Source organism: Prionailurus viverrinus, chromosome E2 (genome assembly GCF_022837055.1).
Source record: "Prionailurus viverrinus isolate Anna chromosome E2, UM_Priviv_1.0, whole genome shotgun sequence".
Lineage (NCBI taxonomy): Eukaryota > Metazoa > Chordata > Mammalia > Carnivora > Felidae > Prionailurus > Prionailurus viverrinus.
The window spans coordinates 31,659,277-31,684,794 of record NC_062575.1 but is presented as its reverse complement, the minus strand read 5'-3'; the positions used below and the strand labels follow the sequence as shown (position 1 = coordinate 31,684,794).

The following is a 25,518-nucleotide window of genomic DNA, read 5'->3' as shown; positions in this document are numbered from 1 at the left end:
TTTAAACAGTGACTGGCACAAAGCCAGCACTTACATGTTATTTGGGTGGTTTTCTTTAGGTGTAATTGTTGCTGCTAATAATTACTGTTTGCCATTCATAAAGCTACTGGCTTATTATATCTCTCTACTCTTTCAGTAAAAATGACCATTTTTAGGGGCACCTCAGTGGCTCAGTTGGTTAAACGTCCAACTTCAGTTCAGGTCATGATCTCTCATTTCGTGAGTTTCAAGCCTGCGTTGGGCTCTGTGCTGAAAGCTCAGAGCCTGCTTCAGATTCTGTCTCCCCCTCCCCCCTCTAACCCTCCCTTGTTTGCTCTCTCTCAAAAAAAAAAAAAAAAAAAAAATTAAAAAAATTGTTTTAAATAAAAAATGTTTTAAGTTTTTCATAAAAAATACCTGATTAGAAATTTCATTACCTTTCTTAGGAATGCTGACTTTTTCTCCCCCAAACAGATGGATGCTCCTCCTCTCTCTCCATATCCATTTGTCAGGACAGGCTCTCCTCGCCGAATACAGCTATCTCAAAATCATCCTATCTACATTTCACCACATAAAAATGAAACGATGCTTTCTCCTCGAGAAAAGATTTTCTATTACTTCAGCAACAGTCCTTCAAAGGTGAGCCTAACATAAATCTTGGCCTTTACTAACCCCAGAATGCCTAGGATGCTAGAACTGGGGTTGATGGAAAACACTCAGCACTCCCATGAGTGATGGGAGCTACCAGGGAAAAGTCGGTCCCAGCAAAGCAGAAATCAGGGGTTTGGGGGACACGTTAAGGCTGGAAATAGAGTAAAGGATTTAGATTTATCTTCATTCCTTCCTTTTCCTGTTTGTGTATTTACAGTTCACTCTGCTATAGATCTGGAATTGGGGATTTTTACTCCATTTAAAATTCCAAATCTTTGTTAAGAAAACTTGAATTTCTAAACTGATTATTGATTATCTATTTCTGGGACAGGTAGCATCTCTGTCTAAGGGAAGCAGTGGACGTTTTGTACAGTGTGGTGAGCTAGTCCTGTTAGTGCCGATTTGTGCGGCCGCATCTGCCTCTGTCTGCGATGGGGAGAGAAGCTTGCATCAGACCTTGATGGAAGAAAAGTTAGCAAGGTGCTGACGTGTGGAAGGAAGGGGTATCCAGGAAGCAGGAGAACAGGGAAAGAACACAGTGTCCTTGAGGCACCGGGAATCACGTGTACTGGGTTTAGGAGGACAGTTCATTCCTAAAGGCCCGGATGCAATACTCTTATTCATAAAGATTGCTTAGAAAGAAACACACACAAAAAAGGGCCTCGACTCTTCAAAAAAACATGTCAGTATAATGAAGAGAGAGAGTAGATGGGGGAGGGTAGTGTTCTAGAGTGAAGAGGATTAAAGAGACAGGACACTCAATTTTAGTATATGTGCTGCCGAAGCGAGCACGAGACAGGACACTCAAATGCAGTACATGATCTTTGGATTCTGCACAGAAAAGCACAGTAAAAAGGACATTTTGGGGACAAGTGGGAAAACTTAATGGGGGAGTTGAATGTTAAATTTCTGTTAAATTCCTTTGGTATTGATGATAGTACTGGATTATGTAGGAGAGTATGTTTAAAGTAGGCACAGGTGAACTGCCTCGGTGTGAGCAACTTATTTTCAGATAGTTCAACTGAAAAAAAATTATACAGAGAGAACAAATGTGGTAAAGTGTTAATGATTGATGATAGGGTGTTCAATGTATTATTCTTCCAACTTTTCTTTTAAAATAAAAAGTTGGAGGGGGGCGTGTGGGTGGTTCTGGTCATGATCTCACAGTTCATGGGTTTGAGCCCCATGTTGGGTTCTGTACTGGCAGCATGGAGCCTGCTTGGGCTTCTGTCTCCCTCTCTCTCTGCCTTTCCCCCACTCACATTCCCTCTCTCTCTCTTCCTCAAAAATAAATTAAACAAACATTTAAAAAATAAAAATAAGTTAGAGAAAACAAGAAAGATAGCAGCAAAAATCTTAGAAAATGAAAAAACTTTTACTACAGTATTAGCATACCTTGGAATAATCTTATCCCTTGTAGAAAAATCAGTTAACTTTGAATAACAAAGACACACTAATGTTTAGTAGACCAAATATTTAAAAGATAAAGTTTCCTCCAGCCATTGTATAAGTTTGATCTAATTCCAGTGATATTGCCAATGGGATTGTGAATGCTGGAAACATAAATCAGCAAAGCCCTAAAAGCAGTTGAAGGGATACACAGCTCAGACATACTGTGGGTTCAGTTCCAGACCACTACAGTAAAGCCAGTCAGATGAATTTTTTGGTTTCCCAGTGCATATACAAGTTATGTTTATACCACAGTCTATTAAGTGTGCAATAGCATTATATCTTAAAAAAAAATGTTCATACCTTAATTTAAAGATGCTAACCAAAGATTCATTTATCTGAGCAGTGAGTCATAATCACTGATCAAAGATCACCATAATAATGAAAAAGTTTGAAATATTTAGAGATTTACTAAAATTTGGTAGAGACACAAAGTGAGCAAATTCTGTTGGAAAATGGCACTGATACACTTGCTCAACTCAGGGTTGCCACAAAAGACACATTACCTGCAAAGCACAATAAAGCAAAGTATGCCTGTGTTAGATTTTCACCCTCTAACCAAATAAATTCCATTTAGATTAGAATTAACTGAAACAAAATGAGTAGAAGTCAGAATACCCAATTCAAAAGGCCAAAATAACAAACAAGTAGCAATTAAATGTAAATGGTCTAGGGGCACCTGGGTGGCTTGGTTGTTAAGCGGTCCACTTCAGCTCAGGTCATGATCTCTTGGTTTATGAGTTCAAGCCCCACGTCGGGCTCTGTGCTAACAGCTCAGAGCCTGGAGCCTGCTTTGAATTCTGTGTCTCCCTCTCTCTCTTTTCCTGTTCCCAGCTTGCTCTCTGTCTCTCTCTGCCTCTCTCAAAAATAAACATTAAACAAATTTTTTTTTAATGTAAATGGTCTAAATACACCAATTAAAAGGCAAAAATTTTAAGACTGGACAAAACAAGACCCAGCTATTTACTGCTTATAAGTAACCCATTTTAAATATAAAGTCACAAACAGTTTAAAGTAAAAGGATGATAACTGAGATATCCAATTAACTGACGAACAAAAAAAAATGCATGTCCATACCATACCATGGAATATTACTCCAATAAAAAGGAAGTACCACACAGGCTACAACAGGGATAGACCTTGAAAACATTATGGTAAGTGAAAGCAGACACAGGATAAGTAAATACTATATGATACCATTTCTATGAAATGTCCAGAATGGGCAAATTTATAGAAGCACAGAGTGGATTAGTGATTGCCTAGCTTCGGGAGGGATGGAGGGCTTCTGTCACTGGGCACACATGGAAATGACCGCACAATGAACTGCACGATGAAATGTGATAATGACTGCACAACTCTAGGAGCACAGGGAAAGCCATAGATCTGTGTACCTCGAGGGGTTGAACTGTATGGTATGGAAACTATGTCCCAATGAAGTGGTTTTTAAAAAAAGTAAAAGGATAGAAAAAGTTATCTGTACTCTACTGACACTAATTAATGCAGCCACGCCAGCTTTCATGTCATTATCAGCAATAAAGTCATTTCCCAGCACAGGACATAAAATCCTTAAATAGAAAAAAAAGATTTTGCGACGATTGACAGAACAAGTAGACAGAAGTGAACAACCAGACTGGCTGACATTTCCAGAACACTCTAATAGCATCAAGTGCACATGGAACATTTACCAAGAGAGACCACGTTCAGGACCATAAAACAAGTCTCAGTAAATTTTAAAGGATTCAAATAATGTATTTACTCTTACCACAACAGAATTAAATCAGAAATCAGTAACAGAGATACCTGGAAAACCCCCAAATATTTGCAACTAAATTGCATATTTCTATACGTCACAGAAGAAATTTTAAAAATTACAAAGTATTTTGAAAATGAAAACTTGACTTACCAAAATTTGTGGGATGCAGCAGCAAAAGCAGTATTAAGAGAGGGAAATTTATAGGACTAAAATACTCATATTAGAAAAGAAGAAAGGTCTCAAATTAGTGACCTGTGATTTCACCCCACGCAACTAAAAGCAGGAATCAATGAAATAGATGACTTTGTATATTTTAAGACCACTAAAAACTAGGTTTTTTTTGAGAAGATTAAAAAAATTGATCCGTCTGTGCTAATGAGGATAAAAGAAATGATGGATTACTAATATCAGAAATGAGAGCTACCAGTACAGTTCTTACAGATATTGAGAATATAATGAAGGTTAAAAAATAACTTTTTGCCGATAAATGCATGATGCAGATGAAATAGACCAATTCTTTGAAAGACGTAAACTTCCAGAGCACAGTCAACAAGTAGTCTCAATGGCCCTCTATCTATTAAACTGAATTTGTAACATAAAAACTTCTCAAACTATAGACCCAGATGACTTCAGTGGTAAATTCTACCAAATAAATATTTAAGGAAGAAATACAGTTGACCTTTGAACAACATGGGGGGTTAGGACATCCTATCCCTGTGCAGTGGAACATCTGTGTATAACTTTTGACTCCCCCAAAATGTACCTACTAATAGTCTACTGTTGATGGGAATCCTTACCAACAACATAAAAACAGCTGATTTACACAGATTTTGTATATATACTACATACTGTATTATAATAAACTAGAGAAAATATTAAAATCGTAAGGAAAAGAAAATGTACCTTATTGAAAAAAAGCCATGTGTACGTGGACCCATTTCAAACCCATGTTCAGAAGTCAATTGTACTGCCAGTTCTATACAAACTCTTCTAAAAAGTGAAGATGATAAATCATCTCAGTAGTTGAAGAAAAAACATTTGGCAAAATACAACATTCATTCATGATAAAACCTCTCAGGGAACTTAATCGGATAAAGAATACATACTAAAAAATCTATAGCTACCAATACACTTAGAAGGCATTCAGTCTTCCACTATTTTTTTTAAATTACTTTTTAACTATTTATTTATTTATGTATTTTGAAAGAATGTGGGAGGGGCAGAGAGGGATAGAGAATCCCAAGCAGGCTCTGCACTGTCAGCACGGAGCCTGATGTGGGGCTCAATCCAATGAACCTTGAGATGATGACCTGAGCCAAAACCAAGAGTCAGTTGCTTAACCAACTGAGCCACCCAGGCACCCCAGTTGTCCACTATTAAGATCAGGGACAAGGATATCTACTTTCACTATTCCTATTCAACATTATAACCATATGCAAGGTCATATATGATAAGGCAAGATAAATAAGGCATACAGACTGAAAAGAAAGAGATAAAGCTGTCTTCCATATACAACGTGATTTTCTTCATAGAAAAATCACAAAATCTAAAAAACGTTAGTGGAATTAGTAAGATTAACAAGGTTCTAGGGCTAATATACAAAAATCAAATTTACTTCTGTATACTAGCAACAAGTGAGAAGTAGAAATTTTCTAAAGCACTGTAACATTAAAAACTGCTTTGGGTAAGTCTGGACAAAAGATGTACAAGATTCATATCCTTAAAACTACAGAACAGTGGTTAAAGAAGGATGGATAAAATGGAGAAATATCATGTTTATGAATTGGATGACATTTTCAAGATATGTTTTCTTTCACTTGATCTATAAATTCAACCCAATTCCTGTCAAAATCCCAGAATTATTTGTGTAAGGTAGCAAACTGGTTCCAAAATGTGTATGAAAATGCAACTAAAATAATTAAAACAATTCTGAAAAATTTGGAAGACTTACATTCTCTGATTTCAAGACTTAACTATAAAGCTGTGGTTACCAAGACAATGTGATATTGGTAAAAGGAGAGACATACAGAGCGACAGAACAGAATAAAACCCAGAAATAGACCATACGTACATGGTGAGTGGATTGTCAACAAGGTGCAATAGTAATTTAGCGGAGGAAGAACAGCCTTTTCAGCAGATGGTGCTAAACAACTGGGTAACCACATACAATAATAATAGTAAACCTACATCCATACTGTGCATCCGGATCCAAAAATGAATCAAAATGGACCACAGACCTAAATGTAAAACTTATGAAACTCCTAGGAGAAACCATAGGAGAACAAAATCTTTGTGAACATGGTATAAACAAAGATTTCTTAGATAACAGCATCAAAAGCACAATCCATAAACGACTGGTAAATTGGACTACATCAAAATTAAAAATATCTGCTCTTTTAAAAGATAGAAAAAAGCCACAAGCTGGGAGAAAATTTTACATACCTCTTATCTGTATCTACAAAACAAAGGATTTTCAAAATTCAGAAGGAAACCGACCAGATTTAAAACTAGGCAAAAGACTTGAACATGCTTTATCCATTAGCCCAAATCTAAAAAATAACATGAATTCTGGCAATGATGTGGAACAACTGAAACTTTTATGTATTGCTGGTGAGAGCGTGAAACGATACAGCATAGCTGTTACACCTAGAAAATAGTTTGGCATTTTCTTATAAACATCCCCTTACCATATAACCAGTAATTTCACTTCTGGGTGTTTACCTAAGGCTCATACAAAAACATGTACATGAATGTTTAGGGCTATTCCTAATTGCCCAAAAGTGGAAAACAACCCCCATGTCCTCCAGCTGGCTAATGGATAAACAAACCTGTGGTACACCCAATAAGGGGCAACTCCTTTGCCTGCCATAAAGGGGAATAAACTGATTAACTCAGCAATATAAATGAACCTCGGATGCATTAGTGCTTAAGTGAAAAGTCCTAGATTCAGTAGGCCACTTACTATAGGGTTTCACTTCTGTGACGTTCTGGAAAAGGCAAAACTATAGGGACAGGGAACATCAGTGTTTGGGGGTAGTTTAACTAGCAGTGTGGGAACTTTTTGGAACAAAGAAACTTATTGTACATACGTTTGTCAAAACATGCAGAAGTGTACGCTTAAGGATGAATTTTACTATATGTAAAGCTTTAAAAAATGACATTTTGTGAAAAAAAATGTTAAGCACTTAGATCAGTGACTGTCCTATCACCACCTGGGAAGTTAAAAAAAAAAAATTTTAGCACTGAATTAGTTTCTCCATTAAATAGCAAAATTAGTCTTGGTTAAAGAAGCATTTGTCATGATGACTTGATAGACAAGAGCTGAGATCAGAAGTACCTTGAGTCGGGGTGCCTGGGTGGCTCAGTTAAGCATCAGACTTCGGCTCAGGTCACCATCTCATGGTGTGAGTTTGAGCCACACATTGGGCTCCGTGCTGATGGTGTGGAGCTTTGCTTGGGATTCATTATCATTCTCTCTCCACCCTCCCCCTCCCCCCCCGGCCCTCCCCCCCCGCCAAAATAAACTAAAAAAAAAAAAAGAAAAAAGTACCTTGAGTCTAGAACCAACCTGTACTATCCTAACGTTTACACGACCATGAGAAAAGAATTCTAGAATACCACACAAGATAATTAGAATGATTAGGAATCAGTGACACCTGTCAGGGCAGTTTCAGTGGATTGGTACAGCCTGTTGAATATTATTACGTTGCTTACATTTTTAAACAGTTGGGAGGAAATAATACATCAATAGGGGATTAAACTAGGATACAGACATACTGTAAAATACTGTATAGCAGTTAAAGAGATGTGATGCATATATACTGATATGGGAAGATCAAAGACAAAATGTTGACTGAATATTCCAAACAGCACATAAGATATACCATTTCATTTTTTTTTCCCAAAAAACCACGTAATAATTGTATTGAGAGCATTCCTAAAGAGCTGAAGACTATACAGTTCCCTGATTTGTTCAGTGAATGAAAGATAATAGTAGTTATCCTGGGGATTGGGTGAGGACAAGAAATCTAGGCATATGCTGTATGAATTTTTTGTAATCAGTATTTGTGTTTTAAATATGTACATATTGTATAAAATTGTGATTGTGAGATACTGGGTATCATATATAAATTATATGTAATATATTTAACACTAGTATATAATATAAATGTATGGTATGTATTGTCTTATGTGTATTAAGTTATACAGTTGTACACTGTGTAATATATATCCTATAATGTATTCATTATATACAAATAACATTTATACAATTAACAATTTAAGGAATATTCAGGGAAACGGTAGACTAGAGATTAGGAACATAAGAGGGTAGAAGTCAAAAGAAAGCTTTCTTAAGATGGATAAGATTTGAGAAGGTGAGAAGGTGCACACGCTAATAAAGAACATGTGATTTTAAAGCGTCAGAAAAATTTGTTCAAAATAAAATCTTATGAATGAAATATGTCTAGGATTAGCTTTAAAAAAGTGTGGGGACTGGGAAATGAATGAGGGTATGTAGATCAAGTCAGACTGGCCAGAACTGGTCAAGTGGGTTGATGGCCATGGGAGGATTTCATTACACTCTTCTCCCTACTTTCCTGTTTGAGGTTTCCTGTAACAAACACAGGTGAATAACCAGAGTATATTTTCCATAAGGAAACATGGACAATGAAGTAACACGAGAAAAAAGAATCTGTAACCAAGAAACTACCAGAAAATGACGTGGTAACTGACTTTTGGGCCTTTGGAGAAACAATGCTGAAGGCACTCTATGTCGGTCCAGTCTCTCTGGCATCCTGGTAGGTCCTCTCAATCAGGGTTCCTCATGATCACCACATAGCACAGAAAATAATTTGCCTAACTTTTCTCTATTCTCCCAGGGATGGGAGTACCTTCTAGATCATACTAATAAATTACCTACAATGGATGCCTTAGGGAAGTAAGGCTTACTTGTCCTGTGAAATTCCAGTTGAGAACAGCTGCTAAATGCATAACACTGGACTGAAAAAAGGCATAATACAGTGTAAAATTACACTATTTTTTTAAAAAGGACAATGGAGAGGGGCGCCTGAGTGGTTCAGTCAGTTAAGCGACCGACTTCAGCTCAGGTCATGATCTCGCGGTTTCTGAGTTCGAGCCCCGCATCAGGCTCTGTGCTGACAGCTCAGAGCCTGGAGCCTGCTTCCGATTCTGTGTCTCCCTCTCTCTCTGCCCCTCACGTTCTGTCTCTGTTGCCTGATAACAAACCTAAAAAAAAAAGCCTTAGGACAATGGAGATGTAGGGAGTTGACTAAATATGGCATAGCAAGGTGGTGCTCCCTATTGTAAAAACAAAACAAAACAAAACAAAAAAACCCACAAATTTGCAATCTCTTACTTTTGGAAAAGTGTACATCAGAATCACCCCTGGAGCTTGTCCACAATAGAAACACTCTGCCCTCCAACCCAGGTAGTCAGGAGAGTCAGCCAGCTGAGGGGTGAAATCGGAAGGATATACGGCTTAGTTCTTTTCTTTATAAAGAGGTTCATCCTCTTGAAGGTAAGCTCTTCATTCGAAGGTTCTTGGACTGAACACCGAACTATGTTTATTAGCATTTTAAAGTTTTGTTATCTATTTTTCCCCACTCTAGAGACTGAGAGAAATTAACAGTATGATACGGACAGGAGAAACTCCAACCAAAAAGAGAGGGATACTTTTAGAAGATGGAAGTGAATCACCCGCAAAAAGAATTTGCCCAGAAAATCACTCTGCCTTATTACGCCGTCTCCAAGATGTAGCTAATGACCGAGGTTCTCACTGAGGTTAGTCTGTTGTATTGAAATTACCTTTTCACAAACCCTGTCCAGCAGCACCATTTAATGCATGCTTGAGTATGGGGCTCTTTTCCTAATCTTCCAGTATCCTCTTTGGATATTTCTACCCATCCCAGCTGCCTTTTTCCTACCACTCAGTGCTTGCCATCAAGACTGCTTAGAATCCAAATGTGGATTTTTTTTTAACTCTTCGGCAAAGCTTTTACAAGAGCTGCAGAGAACAGAGCGTGCTCACCTCTGTGTAAGAGGTCTCTGTGGATGTGCTCCAGCAGAGGGACTGTATTTCGGTTCATTCCCACCTGATTCATGGTCAGCTTCTGGCCCTCACGAAAAGCAAAACAAAAACTTAGGTGTTTGTCCCAAAACGCCTGGTAGGAGTGGGAGGTTTTGGCATTCCTGCAACAGAGGGCAAGAGTCCCGATCCGGAGGCCCTAGATTCTTACCCCAGTCTCCTGTTCCCGTGGTGTAACTGTTCCCTCTCCCCTTTAGGTGTGGTGGTGTGGGAAGTGCTGGGTTGTTTGGTGTGCAATGTGTGAGTGAACTTGTATAAGAAGTGGCACTTTAGGGCTGTAAAAAGCATGGTTTTGTAACCCAGATTTTGCTGTATATTTGCGATGGCACTTTCTATAATGTGAACTTTATTAAGTACAAAGCTTCCAGGCTAAACATGCAATATCATCTTTGATGCTTTTGTACTTTTTTTAAACTGTTAAAGCCCCAGTAGCTGCCTTTGGGCATGTGTTTTTAATTCTCCAGTGTTTTGTTGTTAATAGGGATCAGTTGGCTAAGTAAAGATTTTAAATCAAGTTGAATTTTAAATCAAGGGAATATGAAAAATTCTGACCTCTTCTTTAAGAGGTAGTTATCCTGAAAGACACGTGTCTATTAAGGTGATAAACTTAAAAGATCTTTGGGTGTGTTCCTGGCAGTTTAAAAAATAGGTTGGAGAATTTAGGTTTTTATTAGTACATAGTACCATTTATAAAAATTAGAAATGTTATTTAACAGCTGTTGAATTATCTCTATATACCTTTATTAATCACTATCGTTCCAGCAGTTTTAAAGTTGAATGAATAATCTTATTAGGGAGAAAATTCAATTGTAAATTGAATCAGTATAAACCAAGTTACTGGGTAACTTCATATTGCTCTGAAAGAAATATGGAACTTACACTGTTCAGTTAGAATAGTGGTCTGCAAAAATATTTATAAAACCTCTTCAAGATACTGCTACTGTAATTTTATATGAAAATAAGTGTATTTTTCAATAAAGCATTTATAAATTAATCTTTGTTTAGTTATATTGAGAAAGGGGTAGCTAGTTTCCTGCATAAATGACAAAGAGCAATCATTTATTGGTTTATTTTGTCTCTACAAAACACATTAGTCATTCATCATTTAAATATCTGACTTCATTAGAAACCGTTTTAACACTTTCTCTCCCTCCTGCCATAAAAATACAGTAAGTAATTTGCTTAAAAAAAAAACAAAAAACAAATAAACCACTATGAACAAGTGTTCTGGTTTCCTCTCCCTCACCTAACATGTACCTCAGTGATGACAGGGGCTGGTAAATCAGGGAGACAGTAGTTGAAGACTGAGGTTCAGATGATCTTCCACTTACAAGTGCTAATAAGCTACGGAACCTGCTCTCTCTCTACCTTTCCCGCGTCCTAACATATGTACAACTGAAACCATGGGGGTAAAGCCACTGGATAGCACGCCCAACTGTCTACTCTATTAGTGTAAATGAATGTAACTTACCTTTAGCATTATATTCAGAAAAATACTTAAGCCTCGAGGTCCCCAATAATTTGGAGTACTGAACTAGTTAACCACCCTAAAAACACTTCTGACAGAAGTAATGCATTACTTAAAGAGAGGTTTCCAAAACTTGCTGTTAGAACCTAAGCATCCATGGACACAGATAGCAGTCCTTGTTCGCACAGTTTTACTCTTCTGGCGGCCCTCTGCCACCGGTCAGCTCTCACCAGGCCCGCATCCGGCAGGAAAGTGCACGGGGCACCGGATTCGCCAGCGCTTAAGTTGCTACCGTTTTCTCTTCTTTACTGAAAGGCTGCACCGAACCAGGCTTTACCCATGACAGGCCAGCAACGTGAACGCTCTTATTGTGCTGTTCTTCCGGCTTCTTCTAGGCATAATCAAGAACAGACATTAAAAATACACCTGAGGAGTTTGTACCGTGCCAAAATCTCCATTTCCCAAAACGTTATTTGTATTTAGGATAAGTAGTCTCCAATGAAGACAATTCACTATTTCAAAAATGGTTATGTACTTACTTTCTGAGTCAGCATCTTCTCTCTGGCCTCATCATGTACAGAAGGATTCCACGGAGAAAAGCTTAAGGAAGAGAAAAATATTAAACCGCTCTGATTTACTAAATATGTATAACATCCATTTTTTAATACTGAAGCCAGTCCCCTTAACAAAACTTAAGGAACGATAACCCGTGTCGAACAAGTTTTAGATGTTCATCCAAATGCTTCTCTCACAGGATGACTATACCTTATAGAGCCCTTTACATGGGTTAGCTCATCTCAGTCTCTCAGCCACCTCTGAAGTACTGCTGTTTACAGATGAAGAAAGCGCAGGAGTAAAACTAAGAAATTGCCCTGGGTCACCCAAGCCAGTAAGCACAAATACCAAGCATGCGGTCTGCAGAACACAAGCCCTTAACCACTGTGCCACGTGACCTTCCCAGCAATATCTGTTGCCAAAGAGCTAAATCACGAGCTCCTCAGTTCTCAATACTTCAGACGCTTCCAAGATTAAATATCATCGTGCTAAAGGAACACACGATTTACACTATTCAGTTTCCCTCCTTTCCCCAAACCTGAATGTCAGTGGGGATACGGCAGCTGGGCTCCAGCTAAAACCGCCAACTGAAAGGAAAGTCTGGATTTGAACGTGCACATTACAAACATCCTTAGGAAATCAAAGTCACTAAATAGCTTGCTATTGGCACGATATGCCAGTCGATATAAAGCTTTCTATTTAAGGGAAAGCCCAAGAGGTATCAGAAATCGAGTTGCCAACAAATTATAAAGGTTGTAGGCTAACAGATTATACACTTTCCCTTCAAATCCTCATTCTACAACCACCTGGAAAATGGAAGTACAAGATGGCAAAGTGCAGTTTATCTAGATCACGTCCCACTTACCTGATTGCATAGGGGTCTTCTATTTTAGGTTGGTCGAACAGACGAGCAGTGCACATCTTAACACTGTCAACCACTTTACTTTTGAAAAGCTGAACATCTTTTTCATACCTGTGTTAAAAGTTTCAATCAGAAAGTTACCAACATAGTCTACTTAGCTGTTTTTTCAAATTTATCAGAAATAACAAAGCAGAGTAACATACAGGACTGCAGCCTCTGGGTTTAGGGGGCTTGCTGTATCAATCTTGTAGAAAACTCTTCGTGCGTACATTAAAACTTGCCAAATATGATTATGGTTCCGCCTGAAGAGAGACATGTATGATTACTGAAGCACCTTCTTGCTGACCTAGATCACCAAAGCAAACACTTCTTTACTAACCTCCATTTGGCAAATGCTCTCTTCACATCCAATTCACCTGAGGTGGGATCGACGAGTGGGTGAAAGACGGGAATATCAAACACCAAGTGCTGTATTTAAAGAGAGAGGTGTCCTTTAATGGAAGCAAGGAGCTTATTAGACCCATACAGACAGCTGTAAAGGGAACTTCAGGCAAGGCGGTCCTGCTGTTTTAAGTCAGAGAGCTGCCTCAAGAGGCGTACCTAACAACCTCCACCATTTTCCTATAAAACTCTATTTTGCAAGCAAGGGGGTAAAAAGTCACTGTGCTACAGCACAATGGTCACCATGCACACAGTCGGTGCTGTAGCACAGCTCCCAGCCTCCCTTGCACACCCTGAGCAGAGAAACAAGGAAAGCTCATGGCAGGGGCTGGCACAGCAAAAGATAACAACAAAGCACAAAAATTCCCTTGAAAGTTGACGGAGTAGACAAAACATTTTAGGAAAGTGAAATCATAAAATCACGAGCTCAGGAAAAGAACCAAGAAATCTTGCAAGTCCTTAAAGCCCCCCCCCCCATCTCAGACCCAACAAATGAAGCCAGACTTGATTTCTTACTTACTGGACAGTCACCATCTGGGTAGTTATCAGGGATGTAAACTGTAAACTTAAATACACCATCCTGATAAAGTCCATGCCGTATGAATATTACTCCAAACCACACTGTAGGAAAAAATAAAAAACAGTTGAGGCCTAAGTTTCTGTCAGAGGAACCAAAAACGCTACGTATTAAGAGTGAATCCTTCTTACTTAATGCAGAGCGGTAAGATGGCTGCACGTAGACCCCCGGGAGCTTCTGCTTCACAACCAAGGTACTAAGACAGAAGCAGAACAATGAAATTGTACGGAAGGAAATGACACACACATATCAAACAACCCTACATTCACTTTTCGAGAGAAGGAATAGTCCCTCGAGGGGCAGCTGACACCTGTCACACAAGCCACGTCACCACGATCTCACGTAGCCCACACTGTGGCCCATTCCCCAGCTTTATAACTCAAGCTCACAGAGAAACAAGGAGTCAGAGAGGGCCCCGGACTAAGAACGTCAAGCCAAACAAGGTTACACAAAGATTCAAGTTTTCCTCCCAGAAGTCAACGTTTCCAAAACATCATCTTGGAAACCAGCTGGTAGGTAATTCTGAACGAGACAACCTGGTTTCAGTTCCGGACATTAAATTTTCGGTAAATGAGAGAGTACAGTTCTTGCTTTTGTGACTGTGGACGACAGATTTCACCCACACGCATTCAAAAGCCATTTGAAACACGGTTTTAGGTAATTAAAAAGAAAAATCGCACAGGCTTGCCGTCACTGAGGCCTCAACCCCAGTCTTCGTGGCAGAGGGCCGTGCTTACATGTGCAGTGTCCTCGGGGAAGGCAGGCATCGATACCAGGTGCTCATGCTATCCTCTACTCCTACACTGACCCCACCACGCAGACACCTGAATCCCATGGGCGCTGTGGCAAGGGAACACCAGTGCATGGACAGTGCTGGTACTGGCTCTCCTGGGAGCCTAAGAAAGGAAGGCAGGGACCAGACCCTGAATGATGCTGACCGAGGGCCTTAAAATGTGTTTCACCCGCCAAGCCTGAATTTTGTTACAGAAATAACTTTGGGACCTCAGTCGACTGTTCTTATTGCCTACTTGCCATCACGCTTCTTTTTTAACATTTTTGAGTAGTTACTCCATTTTTAAGTCACTAAAATTTCAACGTGTCAACAGCAGTAGGGCCGGCAGATGCGTGTACCACAGTGAGGCCGCGCTGTGTTCTAATACAGACAGCAGATCTGAGGCCACAATGGAGGCCTGTCCGACTCGCTCCAGCCTCAAACACAAGGCCTCCATTATAAAGCTAAAGGGACCACTGCCACCAAATCACACTCCGCCAACTGTGCTGGGGCCTCAGACCCTCTGACCGTGACACAACATGAGTACAGTGAGGGAATGTGTGGGGATGCTGTACAAATGGACTTAAAAATGACAGAAGTGAAGAATTCATTCTCCATACTTTGGCCCCAGGAACAAATGAGCAGACCCAACGCTGTGTGAGCCCCTGTGGCGGGCCAGGCGCGGCCAGTGCTCCCGGCCCTCTGTGGCCGCGCTCCTCTCCGCCTGTGACAGACGTGCCACCTCAGTCAGGTTCTTACCTGCACGAAGCCCAAATCTTTCGAACTCCCCTGTAACTGTCTACTTCTGTCTTTGTGGGTCACAGAGCAGAACTCAAACCCCCTTTCTAACGACAGGCCTTCAAATACACGAAGGCAGTGCTAACGAGGACTTCCTAAGTTTTCTCTAAGGTAGTGGTTCCAGTTCCTTCAATTGTTGACTCCTAAGGTCTGATTCCCTGACCCTCTGACTGGGACCCTCGCCTCAGCCAGTCAGGATGCCTCTTACGAGGTGGCCACCACAGTGAAGCACACGCCTCCAGCCGGACCTGACCCAAGGAAGAACAGATTGCTGCCCTCCCGCTGCCCCGCTCTCTACAAGCACCTGTGCAGGAGGGGCCTTCCTCACTTCATATAAAGGAACACCAAAATTAAATTACTCAGTTCCTGACCTGCTTATTAATCTTAGTCTCTTCCTCTTGCTCTCCAAAACAGACATGGAAACGCAAGCCCACGTTTGCCTTTGCCTTTGTTTATTTAAAAATTTTTTTTTAATGTTTTATTTATTTTTGAGAGAGAGAAAGCATGAGCAGGGGAGGAGCAGAGAGAGATGGAGACAGAATCAGGAGGCTCCAGACTCTGAGCTGTCAGCACAGAGCCTGATGCAGGGCTTGAACTCAAGAGCCATGAGATCATGACCTGAGCCAAAGTCAGATGGTTAACTGACTGAGCCACCCAGGCGCCCCCCACGCTTGCCTTTAAATCTTATTTACCTGATATTGGAGGGTAATGCATTTGAGCTTTAAGGTTCAACGACGCAGCCATTTATAGAGTGCACCAGAATAATTTTCATTTTCATCCTCAAAGGTCATTCAAAATTTAACCGAATAGTTTTAAGTACTTACAATTCTGCAAGAAGGGAGTATTCCAGGTAGAAGGGTCCATAAGAAGCATGTGTGCCATTTGTGGACTGTGCTGCTGGCGCGGGGGATGTAGGCTTAGTAATGGGCAAAGCGTTTTTGGGAATACAAGGTAGCTGTTTCTTTGGAGCGGCGCGTGGAGGGCTGGTTACCACGTCCCCTGTTAATGCCTTCTCTTCACCATCTGATCGCTATTCAAGATGAAGTGGTGAGAACATTTGTTAGCGTGATTCTTTTTTTAAATGTTTATTTATTTTGAGAGAGAGAAAGAGAACATGCACAAGTTAGGGTGGGGCAGCGAGAGAGGGGGAGAAAATCCCAAGCAGGCTCTGTGCTGTCAGCGTAGAGCCCAGTGTGGGGCTCGAACTCACGAACCGTGAGATCATGACCTGAGCCGAAATCAAGAGTCAGACACTTAATCAACTGAGTCAACCAGGCACCCCTGTTAGTATGATTCTTAAACCATGAGAGTACATGTGATGCACTTTTATCCTTGACTTAAAAGCTGGAATGGCTCTTTCACAAGGACGTTCCAGCACCATGATCAAGGTGACTTGAAAGTCCTCTGTTTTTTGTTTTTTTTTTTTTATTATTTATTTTTTTTTTTCAACGTTTATTTATTTTTGGGACAGAGAGAGACAGAGCATGAACGGGGGAGGGGCAGAGAGAGAGGGAGACACAGAATCGGAAACAGGCTCCAGGCTCCGAGCCATCAGCCCAGAGCCCGACGCGGGGCTCGAACTCACGGACCGCGAGATCGTGACCTGGCTGAAGTCGGACGCTTAACCGACTGCGCCACCCAGGCGCCCCGGAAGTCCTCTGAGCAGGCCAACCATTAGAGAACAAAACTGAAGGAAGACTAAAGCAACAGAAAACTTTTTTAAAGCTGTACATCCTATAAAAACAATAAAGCCAGTATTTATTTACAGGATTTATGTGAAACAGGAAGAAATGGTTTCTTCTGGGGACCCCAAAAACAGGGCAAGGGGTTACTTAGCCAACAGACAACTGTACAAGACTAGAAAGTCCCCTGGCTCTTAGGTGCTGTAGAAGGTCAGGTGCAAAGCAGCTCAATAGTAGTAGGAAACCAGTCACCACCTGATGTTAGCACCTCACTTCAAAACAACGAGTGACTCTATGCTCTCACTTGTGCTGCTCTGATTCTGATCTTTTTTTTAATTTTTTTTTTTCAACGTTTATTTATTTTTGGGACAGAGAGAGACAGAGCATGAACGGGGGAGGGGCAGAGAGAGAGGGAGACACAGAATCGGAAACAGGCTCCAGGCTCCGAGCCATCAGCCCAGAGCCCGACGCGGGGCTCGAACTCACGGACCGCGAGATCGTGACCTGGCTGAAGTCGGACGCTTAACCGACTGCGCCACCCAGGCGCCCCGGAAGTCCTCTGAGCAGGCCAACCATTAGAGAACAAAACTGAAGGAAGACTAAAGCAACAGAAAACTTTTTTAAAGCTGTACATCCTATAAAAACAATAAAGCCAGTATTTATTTACAGGATTTATGTGAAACAGGAAGAAATGGTTTCTTCTGGGGACCCCAAAAACAGGGCAAGGGGTTACTTAGCCAACAGACAACTGTACAAGACTAGAAAGTCCCCTGGCTCTTAGGTGCTGTAGAAGGTCAGGTGCAAAGCAGCTCAATAGTAGTAGGAAACCAGTCACCACCTGATGTTAGCACCTCACTTCAAAACAACGAGTGACTCTATGCTCTCACTTGTGCTGCTCTGATTCTGATCTTGTCTCTGATGGATGTGAACCACGTGTGCACTATCCCCTGTCAGCATACACTGTCAGCCGGTCAAAGACATAGGTCTAAATGAATCAGAGATTAAACCATCACCTCATAGGCACTTCCTTGGCTCAAGTACAGCCAGAGGCTTTTTAATTAGCTTCATTAAAAATGGATATCGTGTCCATAGAAAAAAAGATGATTAATGGTGGTGTCTCCTAAAGGTGGAATTATGGCTTATATTCATTCTCTTTTTGTCTGCATTAAGCTTTCATAAAACGTCCTGTTCTTGCAATTTAAAAATAGACATTCTGTTTGGAAAAATTAAACCAGTGCCCGCAAGTCTGAGTTGAGCACGGTGAACAGGTCTTTCTCAAGGCTTCTCTAATGGAATCCTGCAGGTTAAGTAAAAAGACTACCATAATGTGTCACAAATTTCATCATGTGTAAATATAACCGAAGTCAAAATAATCTTAGAATTCCGATTACGAGAATTGTCTTCTATTTGAGCCATGATCTCAGTCTCAGAAACTGACTTTAATCAGCTAACTACTTATTTCTCAAAGTAAAACCTAGTGGTGTCTGACTGGCTGGGCCAGAAAAACATGTGACTCCTGATCTTAGGGTTGTGAGTTCGAGCCCCACCTTGGGTGTAGAGATTACTGAAAATAAATAAACTTAAAAAAAAAAAGTACAACCTAAAACCAGGAAAGCAGGTAATTTTGTTAAGATTATAGACAACCTTGGTACGAACTATTTTGACTTCTACTTTGACTCGAATAGGTTTCCTCACTACATTTATCAACTACACCTACTTTGCGGACAGAGCTTGCAGACATGCTCCAGAAAGGGTTCATAACGTGGACTCCAATCAAAGAAATTCAGTGGTCTTGTGTCATCAAACTCTTCGGTCCTCAGAAGTCACTTTACCTAAAGATGAGATGGGAAAACACAGAAACATACCAACACCAACAGTTAAGACTTCCAGAATAGTTAAGAACTAAATCTGACACTCTAAATAGAAGCTCAACCTAACATCACGTAATAGTTATAAAAATTTAAGGGAACAAAGTCTTCAGAAAGTTTCCTTCAATACCCTCCTCACTCTTCTGACTCCAATTTCTTTCCCAGTTTTATTATTATTATTATTTTTTTTTTTTTGACAGAGTGCACGTGCACTCAAGGCTGGGGAGAGGGGCAGAGGGAGAGAGAGAGAATCTGAAGCAGGCTCACACTGATCCCATGACCCTGGGATCATGACTCGAGCCAAAATCAAGAGTTGGGACACTTGACTGAGCCACTTCTTCCCACCTGTAAATGCCTACAGGAATCTGTGTACCGAGTCCTTGGCCAGGATTCAGAATATTCAGTGATACAGTTGAGCTTTGGTGCCAGAAACGCAGAATGTATGGCTGGACCACAACAGCTGCTGCCGGCATCACTTGTGGGCATCGGGCTACAGGGAGAGCCAGGTGTGGAGTGCTGTACCCACGTACACACAAGGCCTGTCACTGCAGTTACGGAAGCTAAAGAGCCAAGGGGGCTGATTTAAGTGCCTTATATGAGTTGTTTTAAGTACAAAATGATTCTCCCCAGCAAAACTAGTCGCCAAAGACATAACAGAGAGAAGACAGAGCGTCTAAGAGAGGGATAACTGGGTCCTGTCAGGACCATCCTCAAGAAATGGTCTCTTTCAGCTATTTCCAGTAATAAACACGCAAGAGAGGACTGCAAAACGTCTCCTGAACAAATCTTCCAGCAAAGCTTCAAGTATCGGACAAGAAAGTATGCCTCAAAGGTCACAAAGTCAGTGGGTCATCTACTAAAAATACCGAGGAAGAGGCAGAGGAAAAGCAGTGAGCCAGGCTGGAAGAACAGCAACTCCTCAGCTCTGGTGATCTGCCCCAGGCGCGGTTATGTTTAGTGCAGATCTCCTTCTGTGGGCACAGGCTTACCCGCACCAATCAAAAAGGCTGAAGGTTAAAAGGGACAGAACTTTGCAACACTCGACTAGATTCATAAGAAGCAAATCATTAGAGAATCACGTACCAAATGTCCCTGACAGCAAACATTTGTTTAACGACAAGCCGGCGATATCCACGGGTGGGTACCAAGTCTCCCATATCTCCTGGGTGCCAATTACTGCTGTTTTCCTTTCCAGGGCATAATGCCACCCAGTAATTAAATCACAGGAATGAGGATCCTGGTTCTTCCACTCACCTGTTGACTTACATCCAGTAAATAGCAATATTGCTGAGGTCTCTCCACAAATCTGCCTTATTTAAAGGTGACTAGGACACAGATGAAAATGGTTGGGACATTAAAAATGTGTGCTGGCGTGTTCCTGTTTGACCCCACGAAAACAACAGTGGTTTCCAGATCCAGAGTAATGTACAGCACCCCGCTGTCATCTAGGACAGATCTGACTTAACAGGGGACCCCCTCCCCTTGGGACAACAGTGCTCACTACCATATAAATTTATTGAGGTGAATCATTCACCTGTATGGTCTCTTCTAAGTTTAACATGTAATGATTCTATGACTTTGCCTTTAAGAATCGAAACTTGCTGCCAGTGTCTCCTGTCCTTAAGCTGAAGGGATTTTCTACTGCTGCCAATATTTCCAATAGCACCATAATCACCTGGAAAAATTGTCACCTTTAGAGAATACCTACACCGTTTATTAGATGTCTAGTCTACCCAGGCACGGTACAGCATTTTCCAACAGGAGTGACACAAATGAAAGGAAGCCCTAGGACACAACTTGAAAATTTCTGCTGGTTCGTATGCTGGCCATACGAACCAAACACAGTCTGTCTTCCTTTACGTCACGAGCTGAGAAATCAGTATCTCGAAGCTGTACGAATGATCTGAACATGACATGAGTCAAAACTTAGAAAAAGGTGCTGCTTTCCTACGTGCCTTAGTCCCTAAATAGGCACTAACTTAACACATCACCCGAACAGCTTTAAATTCCACGTTAAGAGGAGTCGAAAACAGCCCCGGCCCTGGCCCGGCTTCCTGCGGACAGCCGGGACGGGCACCCTCGCCCAGGGCGGAAATCCATCTCCGCACACTCACGGAATCTGGACAAACCTGTCTCGAGGTGATGCAAGGCAGGGGCTGTGTCCCAGCCTCCAAGGTAGCTCGAGGCCGGCCCCGGGCCCGCGAGCCCCTCCGGTGGGGAGCTGAGGGCCTCCAGGGCTTGGGGACACCCCCCCACCCCCGCCCTCAACCAGGGCGCAGGACCGAGGCGCGGAGGGCGGGACGCGGACCGGGCGAGCCGGTGGGGCCTGCCTCCCTGCCTCAGGCCGCCCGGCCAGGCACCCGGACAGCCCCGAGGCCCGCGGCAGCCGGCGCAGCAGGTGCCTGCAAACGCGGACAGGTGCCCGGCCCCGCCCCCGTGTCCCAGCGCGGCCGCCGTCGCTACGAAGTCCAGAGAACCGGGTAGGACAAATACCCGGCCGAGGACGCTAGCGGCCCAGGTTGAAGGACTCCACGGCCCTCACAGCCCTCCCAGCTGGCTCAGCAGTGCACCTCACCTCGCCGTTTTCAACGTAGTGCTCCCAGCTGCTGGGTGCCGTCGCGGCCCCACAGCATCTCTGGCCGCAGCACCAGCCCGGCCCCTGCCTACCCCCCGCCCCGCCCTGCTCTCGGTGTCAGGCCCCGCCCCCTGCCCCACGCCCCTGAGCCCGGACGCTTCCGCCCAGCTTCCCGGTGCCAACTGGTTCCCATACCTGTCCGTCAAGGACGTTCTTCCGGGGGCGTTAGGATGACAGCGCTCCGTCCTACCAGTCAAATCTGCTCCTCTCGGGTGGGGCAGCGCCTGACCCTCCCCTTACGTAACAGCGCCGGGAGTGAACTGTGCTTCACGGAAGTGTCGGCCCCTTGGGAGGGAGGGGGGAGGAAACAAATGAGCGCCTGAACGTAATTGGCCACGGCATGCGCCAGTCATAATAAAGACCTGCCCACAGGTTAGTGCGTGGCCACTGCCTCCTTTTAGGGAGGCTGTTGTGATTGCTGCCTTTCGAAGCTGGGGCCGGGGCGGGGCCGGGGTGGGGCCGGCGCGGGGCCGGGGTGGGGCCGGCGTCCCTGAAAGTGCGACCTGCGGACGGGCAGGGCCCGCGGCGTGAACATGCCGCTTTCAGGGAGCCGCGAGCCCCTCGTCGTGCCCTCTTGGTCCGCGGGGAGTGGCTATCAGGTCGGGGGAATCTGCGGGAACGTTTTATGTAACGTTGACAGACGCCCGTGTTCTCTCAAAGTAGGAGGAGCCCATGGTGGGAACTAAACTCCCCGGTCATCGCTTGGCAGTAGCTTCTGCCAGAAGAGCTTTTAAAAAATGTGCCAATCAGACTGAGCCCATAGAATCCGCATGGGGGGGGGGGGGTGGTGAGCAGCAGGAAAGTACATTTGTCACAACCACCTCTGGTGATCTGGCTCAAAGTGAAGTTTGAGGACCTCTTTCTGGCCCCTTGACTCGATTTCTTTTTACCTCCCAAACCCTCCCTTCGATCCGGAACACCTTTACACATCCGACCCTTTACTGCTCAGAAGTTTTCCACGGAAGCCCTTTCGGGCTGAATAAAGCTGAACTCGGCCGAACTTAGAGGGCACACCCCATGCTGCCCTCCTTCCCATATTCCCATCTTATTTCCCACGTCTGTCTCCAGCCGTATTCCGTGATGGCTGCCCTTGGCTTTCACACCGCCAAGCCTTTTCTTACAATGGTGCCTTCTGGGTTGCCGTTCCAATCTCCACCTGACTCAGTTATCTTACACTCAGAAGAGGAGAAATACTGTCTGACTAGGCTGTATCATTTTTGGTGGCCTTTGAAATTCTGGTAAAATGACCTTCTTGAATGGCAGGCAGCCACTCTTGTTAATCCCCTGGGCTGGTTCTGAAATCCAACTTCCTCCCCTAGTTGAAAACACTCTTCAGCCACTTCCTTTGGTCCAGGCCGAATACCCTTAGGAATGCTGTCATGTCCTTAATATTAGTCTCACTCAATATAAAGAGGAAGGCAAGCAGGAAATCCTTTCCTCTGGCCACAGGTGGCCTCCCTTGGCACCTCTCTGGCCCAATCCCTCCCAACCTTGTTTGCAGGTTCATCATCCTCTCCCAAACTTCTTTTCCTGGAGTCGCCCTCCTTGGCGAGCTCCTTCCTTCCCCCAGGCTTCACCCAGGACTCCCATGTGTTGCTCCAGCTCAGACCGCTTCACTGAGCTTCAGTTGCTCATGTACAAGTGTCAGCTTCGCACTGGATGCCTCAGACACGCCATCAGTTAGAATCCTTATGGTGGCCTATGCCAGAAAACCCAGGTCAAACTGGCTTATATAGCAAGGGGATTCATCTCACAAGGTAGGGCAGGCTCCGGGGGTGGCACCCTGGGCTTCAGACACTGCTTCCCAACAGTCCCTGGAATTGTACTTTCAGGCTGGAAGCAAGATGGCTGCTGCCATCCCAGGCACACCCAAATGTTACAGTGTCCAGAGAAATAAAGAGGATCCTTTTCTTCCAATGGTCTTTTCCAAAGAGCAAGAATATCTTTCCCAGAAGCCCTTCAGAAGCAATGCCCGAGTTCCAATGACCAGAAATGAGTCACTGGGACTCTGTCCACATCGAAACCAATCAAGGGCAAGTGGAAGGAGTCTGCCATGATGGGCTAGGGCCAATCAAGATTTACCCTGTATCCCTCCCTAGAGGGAGGATACTGACATAATCAGATTTGTATTTTGAAAAGGCCACCAGAGTAGGAGAGCATTTGGGAAACCATTGCAGTCACTGAGCCAGAGATGGCTGCATGAATGGAATGGTGGGGATCGAGAAGTGAATGCATTGCAGAGATATTTAGAAGGTGGATTGGACAGGACTTGGCCATGGATAGGACCTGGGGAGTAGGAGTGCAAAGACAAAAGGGTGTTATGGATGCCACCTAGACTTTTGGCCGGAGCTACTGGATAGATGGTGAGAACATTCACTAAGATGAGAAACAATAAATCATGCTGTTTATGGGAGGGTGGGAAATGGGAGGTTTCTGTTTCAGATCGTGTTTGGGGTGTTTCTAGGAGTACTGTCACTTGTGTAGTTGATATCCGTGTCTTTCTTCTGCATTGCTGACAGGGCTTCAATTTTTGTTGAGGAGTCCAACCCTTCAGTGGTTTCCCACAGCTCTTAGGACAAAGACCAATGGTGTGGCGGGAAAACACCTACCTGTCCAGCCGCATTTGCCCCAGACTGCAGTCACTTGCATTCCTCTGAGGTATGAGGCACTCCCACTTCATTTCATTGCAAGGTGGGGCCTTTGAACGGGTTGTTCTCGTTGCCTGGAACATTCTTATTTCTCCCCTACACAGATCTCAGCTGAAACACCACTTCCTCAGAGCGATGTTCCATTGCTTTGGGAGAGGACTTATTAGTGTCTTTGTCCCACGCTATACGTAAGTGCCATGAGGCAGGGACCATGTGTTTCTCTCTTCATGGTCTCCCCGACAGCCAGTCCAATGCCTGGATGTAGTAGGTATGCGCCATGTATTTGACAAATGAAGGACGGAAGCAGCTAAAATAAATTAAAAACACCTACCAACCTGTACGCCCCCAGCTCTGCAGTAAGAAAGTAGTTCATTATGAAAACAAAGATGATGGACTCCAAGGGAAATGAGGCAGCCTCAAGGCACTTTAAGATGAAAATAGATGCTCTTCAACGTGATGTTGGGAAAACTGGACAGCAGTATGCAAAAGACTGAAAATGCTCTACTTTATTTCACCGTACACAAAAATAAACTCAAAATGGATTAAAGACCTAAATGTGAGACCTGAAACCATCAAAATCCCTAGAAGAGAACACAGGCAGTAATCTCTCTGACATCGGCCATAGAAACATTTTTCTAGATATGTCTCCCGAGGCAAGGGAAACAAAAGCAAAAATAAACTATTGGGACTACACCAAAATAAAAAGCTTCTGCACAACGAAGGAAACAATCAACAAAACTAAAAGACAGCCTACTGAATGGGAAAAGATATTTGCAAGTGGCATATCCGATGAAGGGTTAGAATCCAAAATAGATAAAGAACTTATAAAACTCAACACCCAAAAACCCCAATAATCCAATTAAAAAAGAAAAGAGTAGAAAACATGAACATTTTTCCAAAGTAGACATCCATATGGCACACAAGACACATGAAAAGATGCTCAACATCCCTTATCAACAGGAAAATGCAAATCAAAACTACATTGAGGTATCACCTCACACCTGTCAGAATGGCTAAAATCAAAACCATACACAAGTATTGGTAAGGATGTGGAGAAAGGGGAGCCCTTACACTGTTGGGGGAACGCAAACTGGAGAACGGTGGGTTCTTCAGTGCAGGTTCTTCTAAAAGTTACCAATAGAACTGCCCTACGATCCAGTAATTTTACTACTGGGTGTTTCTCCCCAAACTACAAAAACACTAATTCAAAGGGATACATGCACCCCGATGTTTATGGCAGCATTATTGACAATAGCCAAACTATGGAGGGAGTG

At 43.0% G+C, this 25,518-nt stretch overlaps 2 protein-coding genes across 10 annotated transcripts in view; one reads left to right on the top strand and one right to left on the bottom strand.

Moving 5' to 3' along the window:
- RBL2 (RB transcriptional corepressor like 2) overlaps positions 1-24,785 on the top strand; it is a 70,345-nt gene extending 45,560 nt beyond the window's left edge. For 3 of the 8 annotated variants that reach the window (XM_047834884.1, XM_047834888.1, XM_047834889.1), the window contains 2 exons: positions 454-618; positions 9,463-10,932. In XM_047834884.1, coding sequence (XP_047690840.1) covers positions 454-618; positions 9,463-9,633 — 336 coding nt within the window. In that variant the 3' untranslated portion in view covers positions 9,634-10,932. Of the gene's footprint in view, positions 1-425; positions 619-961; positions 1,111-8,488; positions 8,632-9,462; positions 10,933-18,778; positions 19,175-24,115; positions 24,255-24,348 lie in introns of those variants that run through there. The other 5 variants (XR_007147277.1, XR_007147278.1, XM_047834885.1 and 2 more) reach the window with 5 other exon arrangements.
- On the bottom strand, positions 10,992-18,927 carry AKTIP (AKT interacting protein). Of its 2 annotated transcripts, none has more exons than XM_047834890.1 (9): positions 18,811-18,927; positions 16,236-16,441; positions 13,973-14,037; positions 13,785-13,885; positions 13,203-13,291; positions 13,027-13,125; positions 12,827-12,934; positions 11,946-12,006; positions 10,992-11,797 (listed from the first exon to the last, which is right to left on the bottom strand). In XM_047834890.1, exons 1-9 carry the CDS (start codon positions 18,850-18,852, stop codon positions 11,687-11,689), a joined length of 882 nt encoding a protein of 293 aa, XP_047690846.1. In that variant the 5' UTR covers positions 18,853-18,927; the 3' UTR covers positions 10,992-11,686. The 2 variants fall into 2 exon arrangements, with proteins under 2 accessions (XP_047690846.1, XP_047690847.1); XM_047834891.1 differs by having other exon boundaries at positions 10,992-11,794.
- Positions 24,786-25,518: the final 733 nt, after the last annotated feature.

Bases quoted from the DNA above. Each gene is read 5' to 3' on its own strand.
- AKTIP (XM_047834890.1), bottom strand. From the start codon at position 18,852: ATGAACCCTTTCTGGAGCATGTCTGCAAGCTCTGTCCGCAAA. The intron at 16,442-18,810 runs GTAGGTGTAGTT...CATCTTGAATAG, and splicing joins CTGCAAGCTCTGTCCGCAAA to CGATCAGATGGTGAAGAGAA. The intron at 13,292-13,784 runs GTAAGTAAGAAA...CTTTAAATACAG, and splicing joins ACCCAGATGGTGACTGTCCA to CACTTGGTGTTTGATATTCC.